General features: G+C 36.9%; 1 protein-coding gene across 4 annotated transcripts in view; it reads right to left on the minus strand.

Annotated features, from left to right (window-relative positions):
• Positions 1 to 11,047: 11,047 nt before the first annotated feature.
• Positions 11,048 to 19,706, minus strand: part of SHPRH (SNF2 histone linker PHD RING helicase) — a 44,726-nt gene continuing 36,067 nt past the window's right edge. For 3 of the 4 annotated variants that reach the window (XM_068677021.1, XM_068677018.1, XM_068677019.1), the window contains 6 exons: positions 16,909 to 17,001; positions 16,303 to 16,389; positions 15,651 to 15,829; positions 13,066 to 13,146; positions 12,580 to 12,622; positions 11,048 to 11,784 (listed from right to left, as the gene is read on the minus strand). In XM_068677021.1, coding sequence (XP_068533122.1) covers positions 11,722 to 11,784; positions 12,580 to 12,622; positions 13,066 to 13,146; positions 15,651 to 15,829; positions 16,303 to 16,389; positions 16,909 to 17,001 — 546 coding nt within the window. In that variant the 3' untranslated portion in view covers positions 11,048 to 11,721. The remainder of the gene's footprint in view (positions 11,785 to 12,579; positions 12,623 to 13,065; positions 13,147 to 15,650; positions 15,830 to 16,302; positions 16,390 to 16,908; positions 17,002 to 19,706) is intronic. The other variant, XM_068677022.1, reaches the window with a different exon arrangement.

Consider the following 19,706-nt stretch of genomic DNA (forward strand, 5'->3'; position numbering starts at 1 on the left):
TGCAAGGCAGAGGAGATTCTCAAGCTGACATTTTTGCACAGGAATCAAGGGAAGCTAATTTTAATCTTCGTGCATGTAGGTTTTCCTGCAGAACAGAATACTGGGAGCAGATGCTGCCATAGACTACACATATGTTTTTCCTGGAAGAAACCCTATGCTCCTGTGAAATAGTTAACAGGGGCCTGATTCTTCTCTCATTTCTGTAAACACCCAAGTGTTTACAGCAACATCCCAATGTTAGGTGTTACTGTACCAAATCCAGATGTCCCAATTCAAGCAAAACTTTATAAAGTGGAAAGGAATTCTTCTCTGGATAAGGCAAGCTGCAGCTTGCTCTCGATGGATGTAACCAGAGCCAAAGTTTACTCTCAGTTGCATTGGCAGGAGCACAGAAACTCCATAAAACCCCAGATTTACAGTGGACTGACTGACAGCAATATGTGTCCCAAGGTACTGACACTTACCCGAAGGAACCAACCTGTTTAAACATCTCGTTGGAACTGAGCAGTGGCATACCCTAACTTTTGACTTTTTCCCCCTGCTTTGACTTTTTTTTTTTCCCCATATGAACACCTTATACCTTTGTTCCATTAACACATGATATTCCTTATTCAGGATACCATGGACACCTGAGCAAAGGGAAACTAGATGTAGCACCATTTCTACTTTTCTTTTTGCATGAGGAGGAAAAGATTGCTTTCCAAAACATCAGCTGCACACTCCCGTTTCTCTCGTTACTGCTGCATGTCACATACTCCTGTTCTCCACCTCTGAACGAGGGTTAGAGCTCTCAGTCACCTCCAGTGTGCTCCCAAGTCTCCTCAAGCCAGGGGCTCTCCACAGCTGAGCTGTGGAAGCAGCACACAGAAGGATGCACAGAAGGATGTCCCCTGCAGGAATAGCCAGGAGGCCCCACTGCCTGTATTCTTTCTCAGCCTTTAGTCATGTCCTCAGCAGGAAAACGTCTCCAGCTGGCTGACATCTGGCCAGCAAGTCTACCAAAGCCAGAGGGATCCTCTGGCTCCTTCACAGTGAAACCTGGACATGAAAAGGATGTTTTCAGGGTGATCCACTGACATCCTACTTTCCATTTCTCCTGTACATTATACTACAGTATTTACAATTAAATGGTTCTCTGACAAAGTGGAAAACTTTGAAAAAAATTAGAGGGGGACTTAAAAACCTCTCTTCCTTAGTGCAAGTGCTGGTACAGATGACTATCATAAGATACTGTCACCATCTTAAAAGCCTGTATGTCACTCTCACCAGCTATTTCCTTTCAGTTCAAGGAAACCCCCCAGTGTGGACTATCTGTGAGAACCTCATTTAATAACTGGACCCTAAAGGGTCTCAGTGCCTTCCTCTAATATACTTAACTCTTCATTACTTATTTATTCCACAGAGTACAAGAGATCTATAAAAGCCTTGAACAACTGTTCTTGATTGCTGTAGTCTTTTGCTACAAAACCTGGCTATTTACATCATAAGCATTTAAGCACAGCAGCTGTAAGATGCTCTGCTCTGTTAACAGATGTGGTGTTTCTCCAAGTTCATGCTATCTTTCTTCCAAAGCGTTGCTAAAACAGGCATCTCTCCAGGAAGGTTCGCGGGCTCCTCAGCTGAGGTGTAGGTACACAGGAGATGATCTTGATCTGCCTGCACACAGCAATGGAGAGCGCTGCAAGGAACAACTGAGCAAGTGACAAGCATCAAAGCCGCATCGGTACAACACAGCAGGAGCAGGATCCTGTTGAGTGCCAGCAGGTGCAGCGTGCAACAGCTTGAGCCGAACGGTTCCAGCGCTTGCTGTGCCAACAGCGTGGTGTGAGAGGCATCCGAACAGGAACGCGTCTGTCCTGGCCTCCTGCGAGGCCGATCTCCTCTGCTGCATGCAGGAGGCCAGGGGCTCTGGCCTCCTCTCTTTGGGCAAGTCCTTTCACCAGACTCGTGTTCTATGGAGCTTCTCTGTGGTTTGGTTGCAAGTCCTCTCTCCCTGTGGAGCAGTTCTACTACCCACTTACCTCAACAGAAAATATCCCATTTTGGATTTGGACAATATCCCAAGCATTTGCACAGTGTCCAGAGAAACAAGGACTGGCTGGAGTACTGACTTAATACTATCCAAAGATACCTTACTTTTAATACAATTTCTCATACTTTCGCAGAAATTTATTTTTTAAAAACATTTTCTTAATTCTTCAGGTTGCATCTAGGTATAGCTAAATGAACTACTTTTAATTTTTATTCATTTTGTTTTTTAGATGTTAAAAGGAATTATTAATACATGAACTCGAATACAGCAGTGGACTAAAGAGGATTCCTAATTATACTGCAGTCATAAAAATTGTTCCTTGTACATTGGGATTGACCAGGACTGACTTAGAGTTCTAGGAAGGCAAACATGATACAGCTGATCCGACAGACAGCCTAATCAAGTCGTCTCAGCCCCAGTCTCTACCTATGGAGCAGGAGACTACAGTGAAGAAACAGAGAAATGTTAGCTGTTTCCAGAAGGCAGCAGCTTTAGAGCTGGGTTCAACCACCCACAGTGAAAAAAAAAATAAATTACAGACTACTAGGCTTCTACGCATACTATAATTGTAGTTTTGAGTAACAAGTGAGTAACATATGCAGAGCATTTCCATTAATTGATACTATTTAATGAGCAACATCTACCAGACAACTCAGTGACATGCTGAGGAAAACTAATAGGAACACAAATTATTAAGAACTTGTCTCTCAGAAGAGGCACCAGCTACTTTTCCACAAACCAGAAAGATGAAAAGGTTATTTAATAAATATTACAACAGTCGGTATTATTCAGGAGGGTAAGACCACAAAAATTGTGTTCACAAAGACTCTGAAATAGCTGCAAACCTTAAGTGGCAACGTGTTGTAATTCTGAAAACAAATAAAGAATGCAAAATAGAAGCTATCAATGGGAATGTGAAGTTACTCAGAGCCAAAGGGAAGACTAAGCCCACCACTGGCAATTTTAAAATAAAAATTTATCTACAAAGTAGCGAAACTATTTCACTGATTGACGCAGTCTGTATGATGCAAGAAAACAGGTCAGGTAATCAAAATAATCTTTCTTGACATCATCTAGGAAGTTCAGTTTTGGAACACGATTGAAAACTGCTGTTTTCACTCTCATGGGTTGTTTCTTGACACTGTATAAGCTGATGAACTTCACTATTCTATCAATAGATCAATTATTCTGTTTCCACACTGAAATCTGTAACTAAATTATCAGCTATAAAATTGTTTGTAAATTCCTGACAAAATGTTTCATTCCATGTATTTACATAGAAGAAAATAGTTTTTGAAAAACTAGTTTTACTTTAGTAATTTGATGACTAAAATTAATCAACACACAAAAAATGTAATTTAAAGATCTGAGAATTAGTTTGCAAACAAATGATTAAATTTAGCATTAACATAGCAATCAAATCATAACATGAATAAATGAGGAACTTGCACAGCTGACACTAAGGCAACTGACCATTGCATTTTAAAAACTTTCTGTTAAGGTTTAACTTTACAAAGACTCCAGCTACTCTTTTACAAGCAAGAAGAAATTGATAGTTTTTTTTTTTTTTTTTTATTTAAAAAAAAGCACTCAGAGGAAGGTTATGAAAGAAAATTTGTTCCACATCCCACTGTACATCAGTATGTTGTACCATTACATAGCTATAGCAGGTTCTGATTTAAGATAAAGTTTTAGAGCTGACAACTACACCAACAGTTATTAAGTAGTTGGCTTTAGTTTCTGTATTCCTCAAGTTCCTCCTTGGATTTTTTTTTTTTTTTTTGATAACCAATGATGGTATTTTCTTCCAAAAAAAAAAAAAAAATACACAACTCACCCTCTCCCATGTCAGCATCATCTGCTGAAGTTAAAGACATCAGCGCAGAGGCAAACCCACCATCAAACTTCCCTCCACAGTTCAAAGTTAGGATATCTTTGAAGACCTCTCTCTATCTTTGCCCTTCCAGCTGCTTTCTTTGGTGGGAGTAAAAGCTTGTTGTTTTCAGCAGAAAGTGAAAGGATCCCCCAGGATATTAAGTGCAGGGTCATGATTGTAGGTTTTAAAAGTTCAACACAGAAACGTTTCAAAAGAGTGACCAAATGGTGTCCTGCACCCAACAATGTGCCTAATGTGCCAAGTCAGCAGAGACCAAGCATACTTGGAAAGCCTTTTCTACCTATTTTAGAATTGATCCCCCAGGACAGGACCCACCCCTACTTGTTAATTTTTCTCTTGTGCTATAGTGGCAGCAAAGTGTGCTTTTTATTAGAAAGGAGTAGAGTCTCTCTCACTTCATCCACTGTGCCCACCCTTTGGTGGTTTATGTCCTTCAACCCTACTACAGAGGCTTTTAATGAGAGCTATAAGTGACTCAGAGGCACCCACCTTTGTTAAGAATGAGTAACATAAAAGAAATACATGCTCCACAGGGAGAACAGAAAGTCCTTTTCAATAGTGGCAGCCTGCTAACAAAGGAAGCATATATTAAAAACTGCAGAAAATTTAGAGTTGTAGATTTACAGAAAAACTATGCTTACAGGATGCCTGATGATTAAGGTACACAAAGAAGAAAGATTCCCCACAAATATTTTTGACACAGCCCTCTTCTGACATAGCAGGCTCAGACCTTTAGCAAGTCCCGGCTGCCCCATTTTCCTGCCCAACAGGATCGTTGTAAGCTTATGGCGTTCTGTCTCTCCTCTGACATGGGAGATCACTGGGTGCAAAGTTTTCCAAGAGTGGCAATTACAAAGTCCACTGTCTTGTCCCATCAGAGACATCTCGTGCATTTACAGCAGAAGTGATTAACTACCTTTCCTTTATTAAGCAGAACTTGACAGTTTGTTTCAAGGGCTCTACACAGTTGCATCATTTGAGTTTTAACCATTTGAGATTTGTTATCCTTCACAAATCCACAGTATAAGTTTGGCTATGGAGTTCTACAACTTTTTTTTTTTTTTGGTGCACGTTAAGGCATGGATCACACACAAAACTTTTCAATATTCCTGCTCATTCAACTACTGTGAAACCCTGTATATTCATACCCCAAGATTTCAGTAGGAGAACAGCTATAATCTCAAACAATGAACACACAGAAACACGCCACTACATTAGATGAACGCTGAGCTCCAGTCAATAAGTTACATTTACGATCTGTCACTCTTTGTTTATTTTCTCATATCAGTGACTCATTCCTCCCACAGGAAAAACAGTATAAGGGCACTCGGGGGAGGTTTTTACCAACTACTACTCAAAAAGTTCTCTATCCCAAGCCCTCTTTCCTCCCCAGCTCCATCCAGTCTTGTCCCACAGCAGCAGATACACCAGCAACAGCAGGTATGAAGGGATTGCCAGGACTTGCATGTACTCCCTCCATCTCTTTTCTGGCTGGTGGTGAAATGCTCTCAGCTTTTCACCTCTGTAAGAGGAGCTATATGACAATGTCTTTTCATCAGATTTGATTTCAAAATCTAACAATAATGGCAGCAGTTACTACAGTATAATTGTTCCCAAAGAGTTACATGTTGCTTTACTAAGGCTTCCTAGAAGAGAGACAACAGATGTATGTGCTTTCTTAGCTGATGGTCCACTTCCAGCATGGATCAGACACACAGCATGCTCTTGGTGGTATTTAAAGGTTAGTGCTACGAAGGGGGCATGCTTATCTTCCAGGAGAATGGCAGTGTGCTACACAAGATCTTATGCCACACTTTGGTGTACTTGCTGTAAACAGAGCGCATATAAAAAAGAAGTCCCATATCAAACAGTGCAGGGAGGAGGTGTTAGCTTTGCACCTGTACTCCTTTGGTTTACTTTCCAGCATGTTGGGAGAAGCTGGAACAGAAACAAATTCTTCTACTTGCAGCTATAATATACTTACTTGCAATATAAAACTGCACTAATTTACTTGGGAGAAGGAAGAATCAGAATGACTGTTCATCAGTTTCCTATACAAATCTTTTGTGATCAGGAATTGGCCACTGTTAAAGAACAGGAGATCAGAAACTTTTTGCAACCATGATTTCCTGTTGGCAGTATCTGGGTTGATAAAGGGACAATAGAATAGGCGGTCCCAGAAACTCCGGTTGCACAGCTCCATATAGTAAGTAGCATTTGGAAATTAAATTAAATAGATTGAAATAAATCACACCAGGATGACTTAGTTTGGCTTTCACACTGCCTAAGTAAATCTCTAGTTTGGTGACATAAAGGTTGGTGATCAGTCAAATATGCCCTCTATTCCTCCATCATTTGTTCTTCAAACCCTACAGTACAGAATAAAAAAAGTCACTTGCATAAAGGAGGGAGAAGGAAAATGAAAAATTTCACAGTTGGAGAACATGCAATAAATATATCAAATATAATGCCTTTTTCCTGTTTTCTTTAAATTCTATTCTCTATCTTATTGACTTAACCCAAAGCTAATTTTTGTAAGCATAGTAGTGACTCTGTACTGACGCACAATTTTAATAGCAAATATTTGATTATCCAAGACCACATGCTGAATATGTATAGGAATACATGTATGCTCTGTTAGTGCAGAACAAGCCATTATAGATGGCTGAACACACCTTGGCGTTTAAGTGCCATTGCCTTATGCTCAGAGTGTGACAGGACAAAACACCACCAAGGTAACAAGAACAGCAGTCTAGATTTTCTTCCTTTACCTAATAATAGTCACAAGAAACCCTAGATTCATTGACAGTTCTTTGACAAATGATGGTGGCCTCCTAGCGCACACAGGGGAAAATCCAGTGACGTAGTGTGAATCCTCCAAACTTCCTAGCCCCATAACAGGATAGGAGGAAAAGATACACAAAAAAAGATCTAAGCCAGCTTACACGAACAACTTACATTTTAAAACACCCTGTAAACAATCAGATCTTACACTTGGTTGAATAAACACATAAAACAAAGCAACTTGTGATTTAAGACCTAGAAACTTGACATATTGCATATAGGAAGAAATGAAGCCAGAGGTTTACAGAGATCTCACACCGTCAATTTTCAAAATAGCGTTTATTCTAGTTTTTAGAAACCCTGCTTCGTTTACTTTCTCCCCAGCTGACTTAATACCTTCACTACAGTCAAAATCTGCAAGTTCAGCTGACTGCGCTCTTTACAGAGCAATACATAAAATGACTACTTGTGACTTGAAATCAGTAATGCAATGATTTAAGAGTTCCCAACTTAGCCTTTCTCTGAAGAGGAGAGAAAGATAGTAGATGCAACAGGACTTATGATAGTGGCTCTCGTGTTCAGTTTATGAATACAAAACTGACAGACCTTAAAACTTAAAACTTGTAAACCTCACTGATTGCTAAGTAATTAGTTTACCAGGCCTTCCTATATGCCAGTTGTACAATACAAAACCAGAAATACAAAAATTAACAGACAAATTCAAAATCTTCATCTACAGTGAATATGGGTAAAGATATTACAGCTGCAAAAACAAAAAACAGGTTAACTTCCCTCCCTCACTTTTCCTCTGACACACTAAACTAGTTTTACTGGAGCCATTTCATGGATTGTGACTCACCTACCATACTTCCACTGGCCAAGCACATTCTTTGTATTAAACTGAGCAAGCTGCGAGAGACAGAGGGAAAGAGACAGAGACAGACAGACTACTTGGATCTCCTTTTTGTCCACAGTATGAAATTCCTGTAGCTTATAGCAGATAACCTTGCAAAGAGTGTACTTGTTTCAGGCAACCAAAAAAGGAAGAAAAACATAGGCACAGTGGCTTTGCAACTAGCCTGTCTATAGACATGCTCATCATGTAGATTTTAAGCAGTAAGCCTAAGTTTCAAAAAAAAAAAAAAAAACAGAAAAAAAAACAAACAAAAAAAACCAGGTTCCATTCGTAGCTAGGTGAAATAATAATTGCTATTAAAATAATCAAGACTCTTGGAAAGCATAATATGGTCAATAAGGACTGTAGAAAAGGGTGGAAAGAGAACAGCATGCATTCTTTCCAGTGATTGCACTGTTTGTGTCTGAAAAGACAGTGCTAAAAAGTTGCCAACTGGTCCTCATCCACTAATCCAGACAGAATCCTATAAGAGGAAGTATGTCTAACTATAGTTTTAACAAAAAACTTCTGTAGGATCCCACTCACACTTGTATTGAAGTGCAGTTACTTTTAAAGTTGAGGACACTCTCCTGGCAGACAACTTGAATATCTACAGATACTGGCAGAAAAGTTTTTAGAAGACTCATCTCATAAAAAGCATCATCAAGTCCATTCTTTAACATGAAGCTTTATGCATGGGAAAACTTGAGGCAAACATTCTTTTGTAATATTTGGCCTGCATGAAACTATAGCATATCCTGGACTTTCATTAGCATGCAAGAGAGTCACTTAACAAGTCACAATGAAAATGTCTTCCTGGCACAGACTGATTTACAGTGCAAAGTGGCCCTTGACTTACAAACTCATCATTAACATCCACAGTGAGATTTATGGTGCTCAATTTAACACAACGTGGGAATGCACTCCTGAATTTCCAATACTGATGTCTTCTGTAGATTAATAAAGTCTTCTATTTGCATCAAGCTTTTACAGATGCCTAACTGAGGTGGCAGCTCTCTTTTACAAGGCTTTGAACTTTTATACATGGGGGGGGAAAACTGTCCTGAAATCATCACCAACTAGAGAGGAAAAAAAAAGCATTATTGTTATTTTACAGCTATGGAACTGAAAGAGATGGAAGGTTAGTGTTAAGTTCTTCAGAGTCAGCTGGATCCTCCTTTTTACAGGGACTGCACTGGAAAAGACATGGAAATATAAATTGGCAATACTGTTTCACAGTAGAACACATGAGAAGCTAGTACATTACTGTGTCCACACAAATACCGCAGTCAGTATTTGCAGACTTTTGCTTTCTGTGGAAAAAAGCATTTGTATTGGCATATCAGAACAATTAAGATAGGACAAAGATCGTTCCACCTAAGATAGTCTTTTAAGAGCGCTCTCCTGGTAGTGTAAAAAACGCAGCACCATGAAAACATGCTTACTCTGTTGTTGGTAAGAGAAAAGCACTGCAGTTGTACAAGCTACAGCCTTAACAGAAAAATAAGTTCCTGAGCCGTCTTAAAAGCATCTGAAAGAAAATGTCTGCTAAAGAAACGAAATGCTGCAAAGAATGGCAAGCAGTGGTAAATTACAGTTCACTTTCTTTTTCAATATTATTCTTTAAATGTAGTCTATCCACTTAATACTATGTGAAATTTGTAGAAACTATTTTATTACTGACTCTGGCTACATACACACCAATGATTCAACCTTACAACTGCAAGAAGTGTATTAATGTTATGCCTCCAGAGCTCTGAGTTCTGGCACGCCAGTCCTCAGTGCTCAGAATCAGGTCTCTGGCATCGCATGCTGTTACGTAAGCATTAAAAAACAGTCAGGACTAAAACATCTCACGTATTGCTTGATGAGAAGCTATGCTTTTGGCTTGGAATCCAAACCCCACATTTTTGTAAATAAACATTTAAACTGACATCTTTATACAAACAAGCCAAGAACTTGCAGAGCTTAGGAAACCTTTCACAGCAGTTATTTTTCAGTTTGCTTCTGACAATGATTATTCCCACATCGAGTTATTTAAAAGGGGAGCTATGAATGTAAACATTATTTGCTTCCACATTTTTTTAAACAGATATATAATTTCTCGCAGTGAACAGAAGCTCCTTGTTCCACCACATTACATTGTACAGTATTGAAATTCTCTGAGGATGATGAGAAAACTGGAATGTTGCTGCCCACAAAGTTCCTAGAGTGTCTGTACAGCATGATCTCCAGCACACTGTAGAATAATTTAGTCTGGAAGGGATCCATGGAGGTCATCTGGTCCAACACACCACTCAACGTAGGGCCAACTTTGAAGCTAGATCAGGTTGCTCAGTGCCATCTGAGTTCCAAACATGTCCAAGGATGGAGATGTCAGTCTGTGCAAACTGTTTGATCGCTCTCATTGAAAAAAGTCTACTATGTACTCAATTTCTCTTGCTGCAAACTATAATCTTCAAAAGAACAGTAATCTCCAAAACAAAATATATAAATATGACTAGTACATATTACAAATACAGGAAATAAAGAATTATTGTCTGTAAATTTACTCAAATAGTCTTTAGAATAATTTATCTAATTGGCCCAGATGGACAACAGAATGCTGAAGACAGACTTCTTGATGCAATATTAGTCATGTAATTCAATTCATGTTTGGTGTCAGCAAAGGAAAATCTGTTTGCCATGCAGATAGGCTTAATACCCAAAAGGCTACAAGGTGCAACTTAAATATAATGTTCTTGAAAACAAAAAACAAGAATTATATGGCAAGTCTATTTAGCAGACAAGAATAAAAATTCTAACATTGAGAGTTCTTAAAGGACTCAATCTCAAAAGTAAGATATCTAAAATATACAAAAAACAGTCTGCTAAAACAGTAGATACTGTACTCTGAAGGAAGTAGCCTGTTTATGCATACATTTTCATATTCTCTAAACATAACACCGTGTAACTGACCTTGCTTGATGTTAAGCAAAAGTGTGTCCATAACCTATGGCAAAAGGTTTAGAATTTCTTGCCTACCTTCAGCATCTTAAAAGTCAGCTTTTGCTTTCTAAACTCTTTCAATAGTCAACTGAGATGGTGCAGTGTTCTCACATACATGAAGATGGAAAATTCCACAAAAGTTTCATCCCTTCACTGATTATCTAACTTAGACTAGGTACCTACTGTTTAGACTGCCTAGCAATCTCGTATTTTGAATATTTAGACTGATGCATCTTTGAGAGGGAGAAATAGACAAAAAATCAGGAGGAGAAAATGTACATAAGCACTGAATAATTAAAGTGATCATCAGCTTAACAAATTACTTTAAAAAAAACCGTAACAAATGTATTTTCTTGTTTAAACAAAGCACTGAAGTAGTCACGGTTTCAATAGTAAGTGAAAAACATGTACATTATGTTTAAGTGTTTAACGAGTTCCAGACCAACACGCATACAAAAAGCATAATTTAATTTATCATTCTGTAGTGAGTGAGCATTAACAACAAAATTTAATTGTCACACTAGTCTTTGTGAATATCTAAAAGCCTAATACAAATATCCAAATGATTAATAAAGATTAGTTAAAGTGTTACCAGTAAGACGTTCAGTAACCTGACATTAAATTGTAGCAACCCTAGAAGCCCTTTCTAGAAGAATATTAATTTACAGTCATTCTTCCTAACAATTCTTTGTACAGTAAAAAAAGTAGATCTGTGTTTTTCTGCTTCCCTTTCCCACCCCACCACCCACATAGTTTTACTCTCATACTGAATCACTAACCAATCCAACCTGATGGTAAAAATCCAGCAGTTCAAGATCTCAGTTCCAACATCCAGCTCAAGAGCTCTTTGGGAATAAAATCCAGATTTTTGTTTAATGTGCAAAGTGCAAGTTTTCTCCAGTGCTATCAGAAATGCGTGCTGCTAAGAATGTCACCACAGAATAAAATGTTAATAGAAGACTCTTCTATTTCCAATAGTTCTATTAAGGACATATTAGATGGTGTTTAAATGAATGACAGATCAAGTAGAGTATATACAAGTGCTTATTAGATCAGGTACTTTCTGATATCATGAGGTCAAATCAATGTTTTTACTCAAGTTCTTCAGTTTCCTCTGTAAAAAGGTCAGCCAAATCTGCCACTGTCAGAACTGAAGCTTCTGACTGTTTCATGGAAGAGCTTGTGTGGCTGTAGGAAAAAATTGCATGCAGACATCAGAGAAGGAATCAATTTAAATAACAACCTGTATGTACTGAAAACAGACCAACAAATGGTTCAGAATGCAATAAATGTTGGGCTATGAGCTCAGTAGAAAAAACACACTTTCTATTAGGAGAAGTGCATACACTGATCAGCTACTCCTGATGCACAATTTCAGTAATATACAAAGTCCACCTACGGTCCTTAACATGATCACCAAACACTTGAGAGGCAGCAGAACATGGGATCACAGAATCATAGAATTGCTTAGGTTGGAAAGAACTTTACAGTTCTCCTAGTTCTAACCTCAGTAATTATGGGGATAACCCACTTTGTCCTGCCAATGTTTAAGGGATTGGCTTTGGATTCCAAGCATAAGGTTTGATGCTACTTTTAAAACATTAGCCCTCATTAGATCACTGTATATTCATTTGAACTTTATAAGCAAAAATAGTGCTACTTAACAGATATGGAAACTGATTAAACTATTCTTTCAAAACTAAAGGTGAAAAACTTACATGCAAGTCTTTGGCTGTAGTTATTTAAGTCTCGTTTTATAACAACCAGAAAAGCTAGAAAAGTCACTCATTTTCCTAAACTAGTGTTGCTTCCTAGATTTGTTATGTGTATACAGTACAGTTAAAGAGGTACAAAACTCTTGTATTTTCTGTACAAAGAATGTGAATACCACTTAAGTTCTAGTCCTAGTCTTTTATTGATTAGAGTTTTTGGAAAAGAAACAGTGAAAATTGATTTCTGCATCTGCACAGCAGACCAACTTACAAGCTGGCATCTGGACAACTCTTGCACTGACTGCAAAACCAACCTGTGTGACACAAAGTGTCAAGTCTCAGTTTGTAGAATTTAAAAATGATGAAAGAAAGAACAAGATCGTATCTTAGAGCAAGCTGTCATTTCAGTGGCAAACTTAGTAGTACTCCACTAATATCAATGCTTATAGCAATGGAAATCAGTAAAAGGAAACGGCAAATCATAATACACAGTGCATTAATTGGGCTTTTCTGAAACAAAATACACAAAATGTAAAAATATTCTCCAGAGAACTAAAATACCTTAATCTTCCAGTTAGTGGAATCAAGATAAAAGATACATTTTTCACATTAAAAAGCTCTTTTTCAACCAAAAGAATTTGAAGGAGAGCAAGAGGGTGTTTTTTTTTGATGTGTACCTAATTGTAACAAAAGTATGGCTGAAAACCTCCTTTTCAGTTTCATTGCAATAACAATGTTTAAAAAATTCAGCACATACCTTCTATCTACAGTTTTCAGCATAGTCTGCATTCTCTCTTCTATTGTTGCTTTTATCAGGAATCTATGAACAATTGTAGACCTGAACATGTTCAAAAAAAAGAAGTGAACAGAAGATATGCTGTTACTCTCAAAAATTCAAGATCATTTGTCTTATGCTAATTATTTTAAGACTGCTGAAAAAACACCCCTATTTTAAGGCAGGTGATTAGTAACTCTCACTGACATTTAAGGATGCTTAGTGCCTCCAAGATCATGCAATTCCACTTGGCTGGATCACATACTACATTAGCATAAGCTGTATTAACTAAAATCCTAAAGCAGACACTGGGCAAAGTTTTACTTTCTATGTCCCTATTACAAACAGTCCTTGAGAGTTTCCCATATGGTTTAAAGTAATAATTTTGGCTCACTCTTTATATATAATGTTTATACTGCATCATCACAAGTCAGTCCAAGAAGCAGAGTTTAGTGCAATGGATAATAAACTCATTCCTAGAGTTTTAATAACATTCTTCTTGAAGATGGCAAAACTGTATAAAAATGTTAAAGTCAGTAAATGCAAAACTTTAAACACCAGTAAAACTTAAAAGTCAGTAAGCACAGAACAAAACGAAGGCCCTATTTGTTAAATTATGTTTCAAAAAAAAAAAAAACACACAAAAAAACAACACTGAGATAAAAGAAATGTTGAGTATAACAAAGTGAAACAGAAAAAAGTCAGTTTCACAGATAATGTAAAAATCATTCAGAAACTCCTCAATGTAAACATTTTTTAATATATGAACCCTTGAAAGTGATTGGATGTTTTTCAGAATTTAAATTGAAAATTTGTTAGGTAACATCACACAGTGGAATATTTTGGGGAAATACTGTGATTCATAGGCAGAGACCTACCTACCGAAAAAGAGAAATAAATAAGAACTCAACTGAGCTATGCTCACTGGACTTGAATACGGCTCTTTTTCAAAAAAAGTTTGCTGAAGTCTGGCTTTTATGAAGTATAATACATTCTTGCTGGTTTTTATTGCAAGGTTTTTACCAGACCTTTTAGGCCAACATCAAGTAAAATTATAATGCAGGCTTTTGCAATTGATCTTTCCTACATCCTTACCATTAATTTAAAGTCTTTACTAACACACAAATATCCACCTGTCCATATGCATTCTTTCACATATATGCTCATTTCATGCCCTCTCCTTTTGATTCTATTTCCAAAACATAAACCCATTATTACTATTCCAGAATATTACTTCTGGATTGATTCTATCTTTCTAACTTTACATGCAGCGTTCTTTCATTACTATTTTTCAAGTAACATGAAACCTATAATTTGCATATAATTCATTCAGGAAAAACTTTCTAGAAGTTATTTTAAGTGTTCAGTACTACCTATTTAACATCTAAGACACTGAAACAAAAAATATGGAAACTCATTAATCTCTCAAAATGACCTACTCAGAGGTGAAGGAAGAACTGTGAAAAGCTAACCAGCTTTATAGAGTGTGCTGTAACTGGTCTTTTAGATTTTCATAGATTTTCTTCAATACATTTAAGAAAATCTTCCAATGTTATTTTACATTTTTGTAGGTATTTACTTTCTGACCCTTCTAACCATAGAAAATGACAAATACTTGAAAAGAAGTGATCAGCGTAACAGTTAGAACATAGTCCACATAGACTGGTACTGCCTTCAACAGGAGCTAAAGCCTGTTAAACACTCTTTAAAAATACAGACAAGGTGTACAATCTATTTTCCCTAGTACTCTTCTACCCTCTAACCATTTGCAGATTAAGTACTTGAACCAGATGTGGTATTTAGGAATTTTTCTTCTGAATTTACTCAGTTTCTCTGTTAACTATGGGCAGGATCCTAATCTAAGAGAGCGATGAGGGCACTCTCTTAAGCGGTATAATCACTCAAATTCCAAAGCAATAGAAGCAGTCAGAAAGCTGGCCTCAGACATCCTTGTGAAGGCTGCATTTCATCAGGTGAAATGATTCTCACTGTAACAGCTTCCATTTTAAGAGGGAAGAAAAAAACAAAACTTGATTTAACACAGATTGTAATCTGGAGCTGGGAATGACCAGACAGAGTAAGTTTCTCAGGGAAACTAGGATGAACTAAATTCAGGCCTGAACTTAGCCACATACGACATAAATGGTGAGTTGCTCAGACCTGCAAAGCTAAGACGTTTCTGGACATGCCTAGAAGCAGAACTTCAAAGTTAAAAACAAAGGAACTTCAGGCAAACAAATTAGTGCAGCAGCTGCACAAGGGTTTTCAGGATTTTGGACTCAAGAACCTACACTCTTGCTAAACTTCTAAATTTGCAGTTTGCCTCTGCATCTTACCCTAATAGAACAAGAGCTCCCAAAACTACATGTTGTGGACTTTCATCAAGCTTTTCACTACTATTATTGTTTCTGTTCCTCATGTGATCATCTTTAAAAATAGAGTCCCTATGAATAGCCTCATCTCCAAAACTGAGAAGTTCAGTGAACTGGATTTATTCCGATTACAGTATGCAGGTCTACTCTGGACCTCCAGACCACTAAACCTCTTAAAGCAATTTGAACTCTTACTTCGTCTGGCCAATACGATGTACTCTGCCAATGGCCTGAAGCTCATGTGCAGGATTCAGAATGGGTTCCACAAGCAGAACATGAGTCGCTTCGATTATGTTTAGTCCATTGGAACCAGTATGAAGGGGCAGCAGCAAAATATTGATCTTGGGATCATATTTAAATGCAGAGAGATTTTCCTAAAAGGCAAAAATCACAGCAGCATGACAAAAGTTCCTGAATAAAGAGCATGGGGACATCTTTATATTTTCAAGCAATTACAGCAGACACTCCAGACTCCATATTGACAGTCTTGTAGCCTGATACAAGCCCTGTCATCACCAAACAAGTACCAGACAGGTTATCAGGAAGGTGAGGATTTCTTGCAACACTGATCAGTGTGTCTCATTCTTAACATTTCAACATCTACATGAACAAGCCAATGCTGCCCTCTCAAAAGAGAACATACTTTTTTTTTTTTTTTTTAAATCTTCAAAGGCTTTACATTGTGGCAAGTATTATTTTTAGAATTCAGAGACCAAAGATTCTGCTAAACAAGTTTGCTGCTCTTTTAGTTTCTCAAATGAAGCAATGAAGTAAAAGGATCAAATTAACTTCTAAGAACTATAATATCCAGCTGAAAACAATTTAAAGAAAAATATTATTTATGTACCTGAAACTTACTAATTCCATTGATCTGAGAAAAAGTCATATTGTTGTCATATAAAGCTTTTGAAATTATGTCCAATACATCTTGCCACTGTAAAAAAAAAAAAAAACAAAAAAAAAAACAAAAACACAACACAACAGAAGTCAGTATTACAAACAATGACAACTGCAATAAATTAAAGCCTTTCAAAATACTAATATTTAAGGTTAAAAAAAAAGATTTGCATGACAGGAACCATATATTTCATAAATCTAAACATAAAAGATAATTAAAAAATCAGCTTGAATAAAAATAACTGGCAGCCACCACAAAGAGCTTTTATAATCTATCAAAAATATATGGGCATTACATTTAAAGATACCTAGAATTTCCAATGCTCCTATATACGCATTTGTCTTTTAACAAAAGAAGCTGTTACATCTTGTTGACTAGGATTATTGTATCCCAGGTACATGAACTGCCCTACAAATTCACAGAACAATTTAGTGACTGTACAGAATGACTCAACATTGTGGTAGCTAAACTAAATCCCAGGAAATATTATGACCATTTTAAACTCACAGAAAACACACAATACACAAAGACAAAACAGAAAATGGTGATTAATACCGTTGAGAAAACTAAAGATTTAGCCCCTGGATCTTTAAATTGTATTCTCTTCAGTGTTCGAACCACAGCTTCCACTTTGGTGGAATGACTCCCCTTTGAAAATAGAAAAAACACCATTAATAGAGTAGGATACTAAACAACAACTTCCAAATTAATTGTTTTATTAAAAAATGCTATATTAGGACTCTTACTTGTCTTACACGTCTTAGAAAAAGACATCAGCAAATTGTTTCATAAAGCTGCAATACTTTTCAAAAAGAGAACATAGTACTTCAATTTTGAAGACTCTTGACCTATTTAGATGGCAACTTCCCAGGCTGACTTGGGACAGATTCAAATATTACCAACTTGGAGAATGAGCAGGTTAAGTAGCACTGAACTGCTTTGAAATCTCCCATGTAAGGCACTACTATAGATCAATGACGTATTGATCTGTACGTATTGTACAGCACGTGCAGTACATGGAAGAATGAAGGACTACAGATATGCTTACCTAGTTCTGGATGAGGCAAACTGGATAACCCAAGAAGTGCAATCACACCCAAATGTGTCAGTTAGGCCTGCTGAGGTTCAACTTACCCAGAAACACATGCTTTAAAGAATTTTCCCAACGCACATTTAACTTCCCTTCTCTTCACACTTCCTCAAAGGCAATAATGCAAAAAACCTGTATGAACCTTATTTCTGTTGCTTTTGTTTCTCACTCTGGCAACACTAAACTTACACTCATTACTATAAAGCTGGCTAATTACCTTAAAATATTAAGAAGCTACTAAGTATAACAATTAATTCTTGAAGGATTCATCACTGTGATGAAAACATCTTCATATTCTGCATTTGTATTTCAGTGCTTAATGAACTCAATACTACTTCTTGTAGACTTTGGTTTCTATATTCTTAGACTTCTTTCCCCTTTAGTCATGAAGAGGATTCTCAACAAGTTGTGTAGTATCTCCCTCTATCTCCTTCAGTACGCACTTTGTATTACAGTAACTTTACATAATATGCTTTTTTAAGAAGCCATTATTTAATTGCTTACTAGTTCTTACATGTATAGCAATTTCAAGCTGCACTAGATTCAGCTGGACAAATATTGTTTTATTTCTGTCTGCACCTGTCCTCTGAACATTGAATTAACTATGTTGGCTTGCCACAATGAGGGATCAAATTATCCGAAGTTATGCCGCTTGCAGAATTGGTGGGGAAGGATGACAGCAGTCTAAGCACAAGTTGGAAGCCAACACCAGGCTGCTTGATCATTCACACTAATACAGAATCTCTTACTATTTGCAAAGCAATTATTTTTACATACAATATCAAATCTATTGAGAAACAAAAAGCAAACTGACCAAATGTAAACCTCTGCCAATAAGAAAACTTCTTGCAGAAAGCCAATCCATAAATCCAAAATGAAGTACATTAATTGCACTGCCAGTTCAACCTGTGCACCTGTCTAACCTGAGGAAACTTGAGTCTTTTGCTTCAAGCATCATTTGTCCCTGATACTTTTCTTCATTTGGGTCTCAGCACCTCAAGTTGGAGTTTGCCTTCTGAACACGCATGGCAAAATATTTCACAAGTGTAAAACCCTGGAGGTTTTATACCCTCTTCACAGGCACAGAATAAACTAAACTTTAATTTAACATTATTTAAAACTGTAAATGACCTTTCCATGTTCTTAATCTTCAGTCATTTCTGCCAAGATGTGTGTTAAGTGTGCCAAGTTCTTCATCCCTCTGCTTGAACTGTATTAGACAAACTATATTTGACTCATCATTGAACTACAATTGACCAAAGGTTTTTTTCACAGCACACAAGAAAATTAAATTTTGTTCTCAGTATTTACAGAGAGCTGAAACTAATAGAAGTACCCTGGCTATTATGAGTTCTTGGTTTCCAGTCTCTTAAAAAAAAGTTACCCCACCATTACCCACACACCTTGAAATTTGTTATTTTCTTGAATATCAGAAGAGAGTATAAAAACAGATCAGGCAGTTCTAAATGATTATGGAACAGCACACAGGAGAATAAAACTACCCTCTAACAAGCAATTTCTCAGATAACAAACTAGCAATGCCCACGATAACACTAACCAGACACTGGAAGCTTTTATAGAAGCAAAACATACAGGGATGCCAGTAAGCTCTCTCTCAGTATAGAATGCTCCCTTTTACAGTAGTCTTTTCACATCTAATGCATTAACTTACTGTGACTAGTGCTGGTACAACAAAATAAGATGTATATGACAAAACAAAGACAAAACCACCAACACAAAACAAAAACACCAACAAAACAAGAGACACTGAATACTGAAAAAGACCAAAGAGAACAGAAGAACTTTCATATGAATATACAAATTCTGAATAAATCACACAATTTTCACATATCACAGTGCAAGATGTTATAAAAACCATAGCAAGTTAGTTATCTTTCATTAACAACTGTCCTTAAAGGAATGAGATGAAAAATATTTTTAATATTCCTGCTTGCTTTGATAGCAAAAACACTGAGGCTACAATGTAAACTAAACTTTTTTTTTTTTTTTTGAGATAAGAATGGCCCTTGCTGAAAACACCATGAAAATTCACATGAAACTCGTATTTTTTGTGTCACCTCAAGTTCTGATGCAGACACTATAGAGTTCTAGGGAACTCTATAGCCCTTTATGCAGGAGAGTAGGTGACCTGTTCCTTCTGTATTTTATTTCAGAAATTTGGTTATTCTACTTATGTAATTTATAAAACATATTTGAAGTATTTCTTGTTAGAAACAGGATTGTATCTCTAAACCCTTAGTAA

Source organism: Anas acuta, chromosome 3, assembly GCF_963932015.1.
Source record: "Anas acuta chromosome 3, bAnaAcu1.1, whole genome shotgun sequence".
Taxonomy (NCBI): domain Eukaryota; kingdom Metazoa; phylum Chordata; class Aves; order Anseriformes; family Anatidae; genus Anas; species Anas acuta.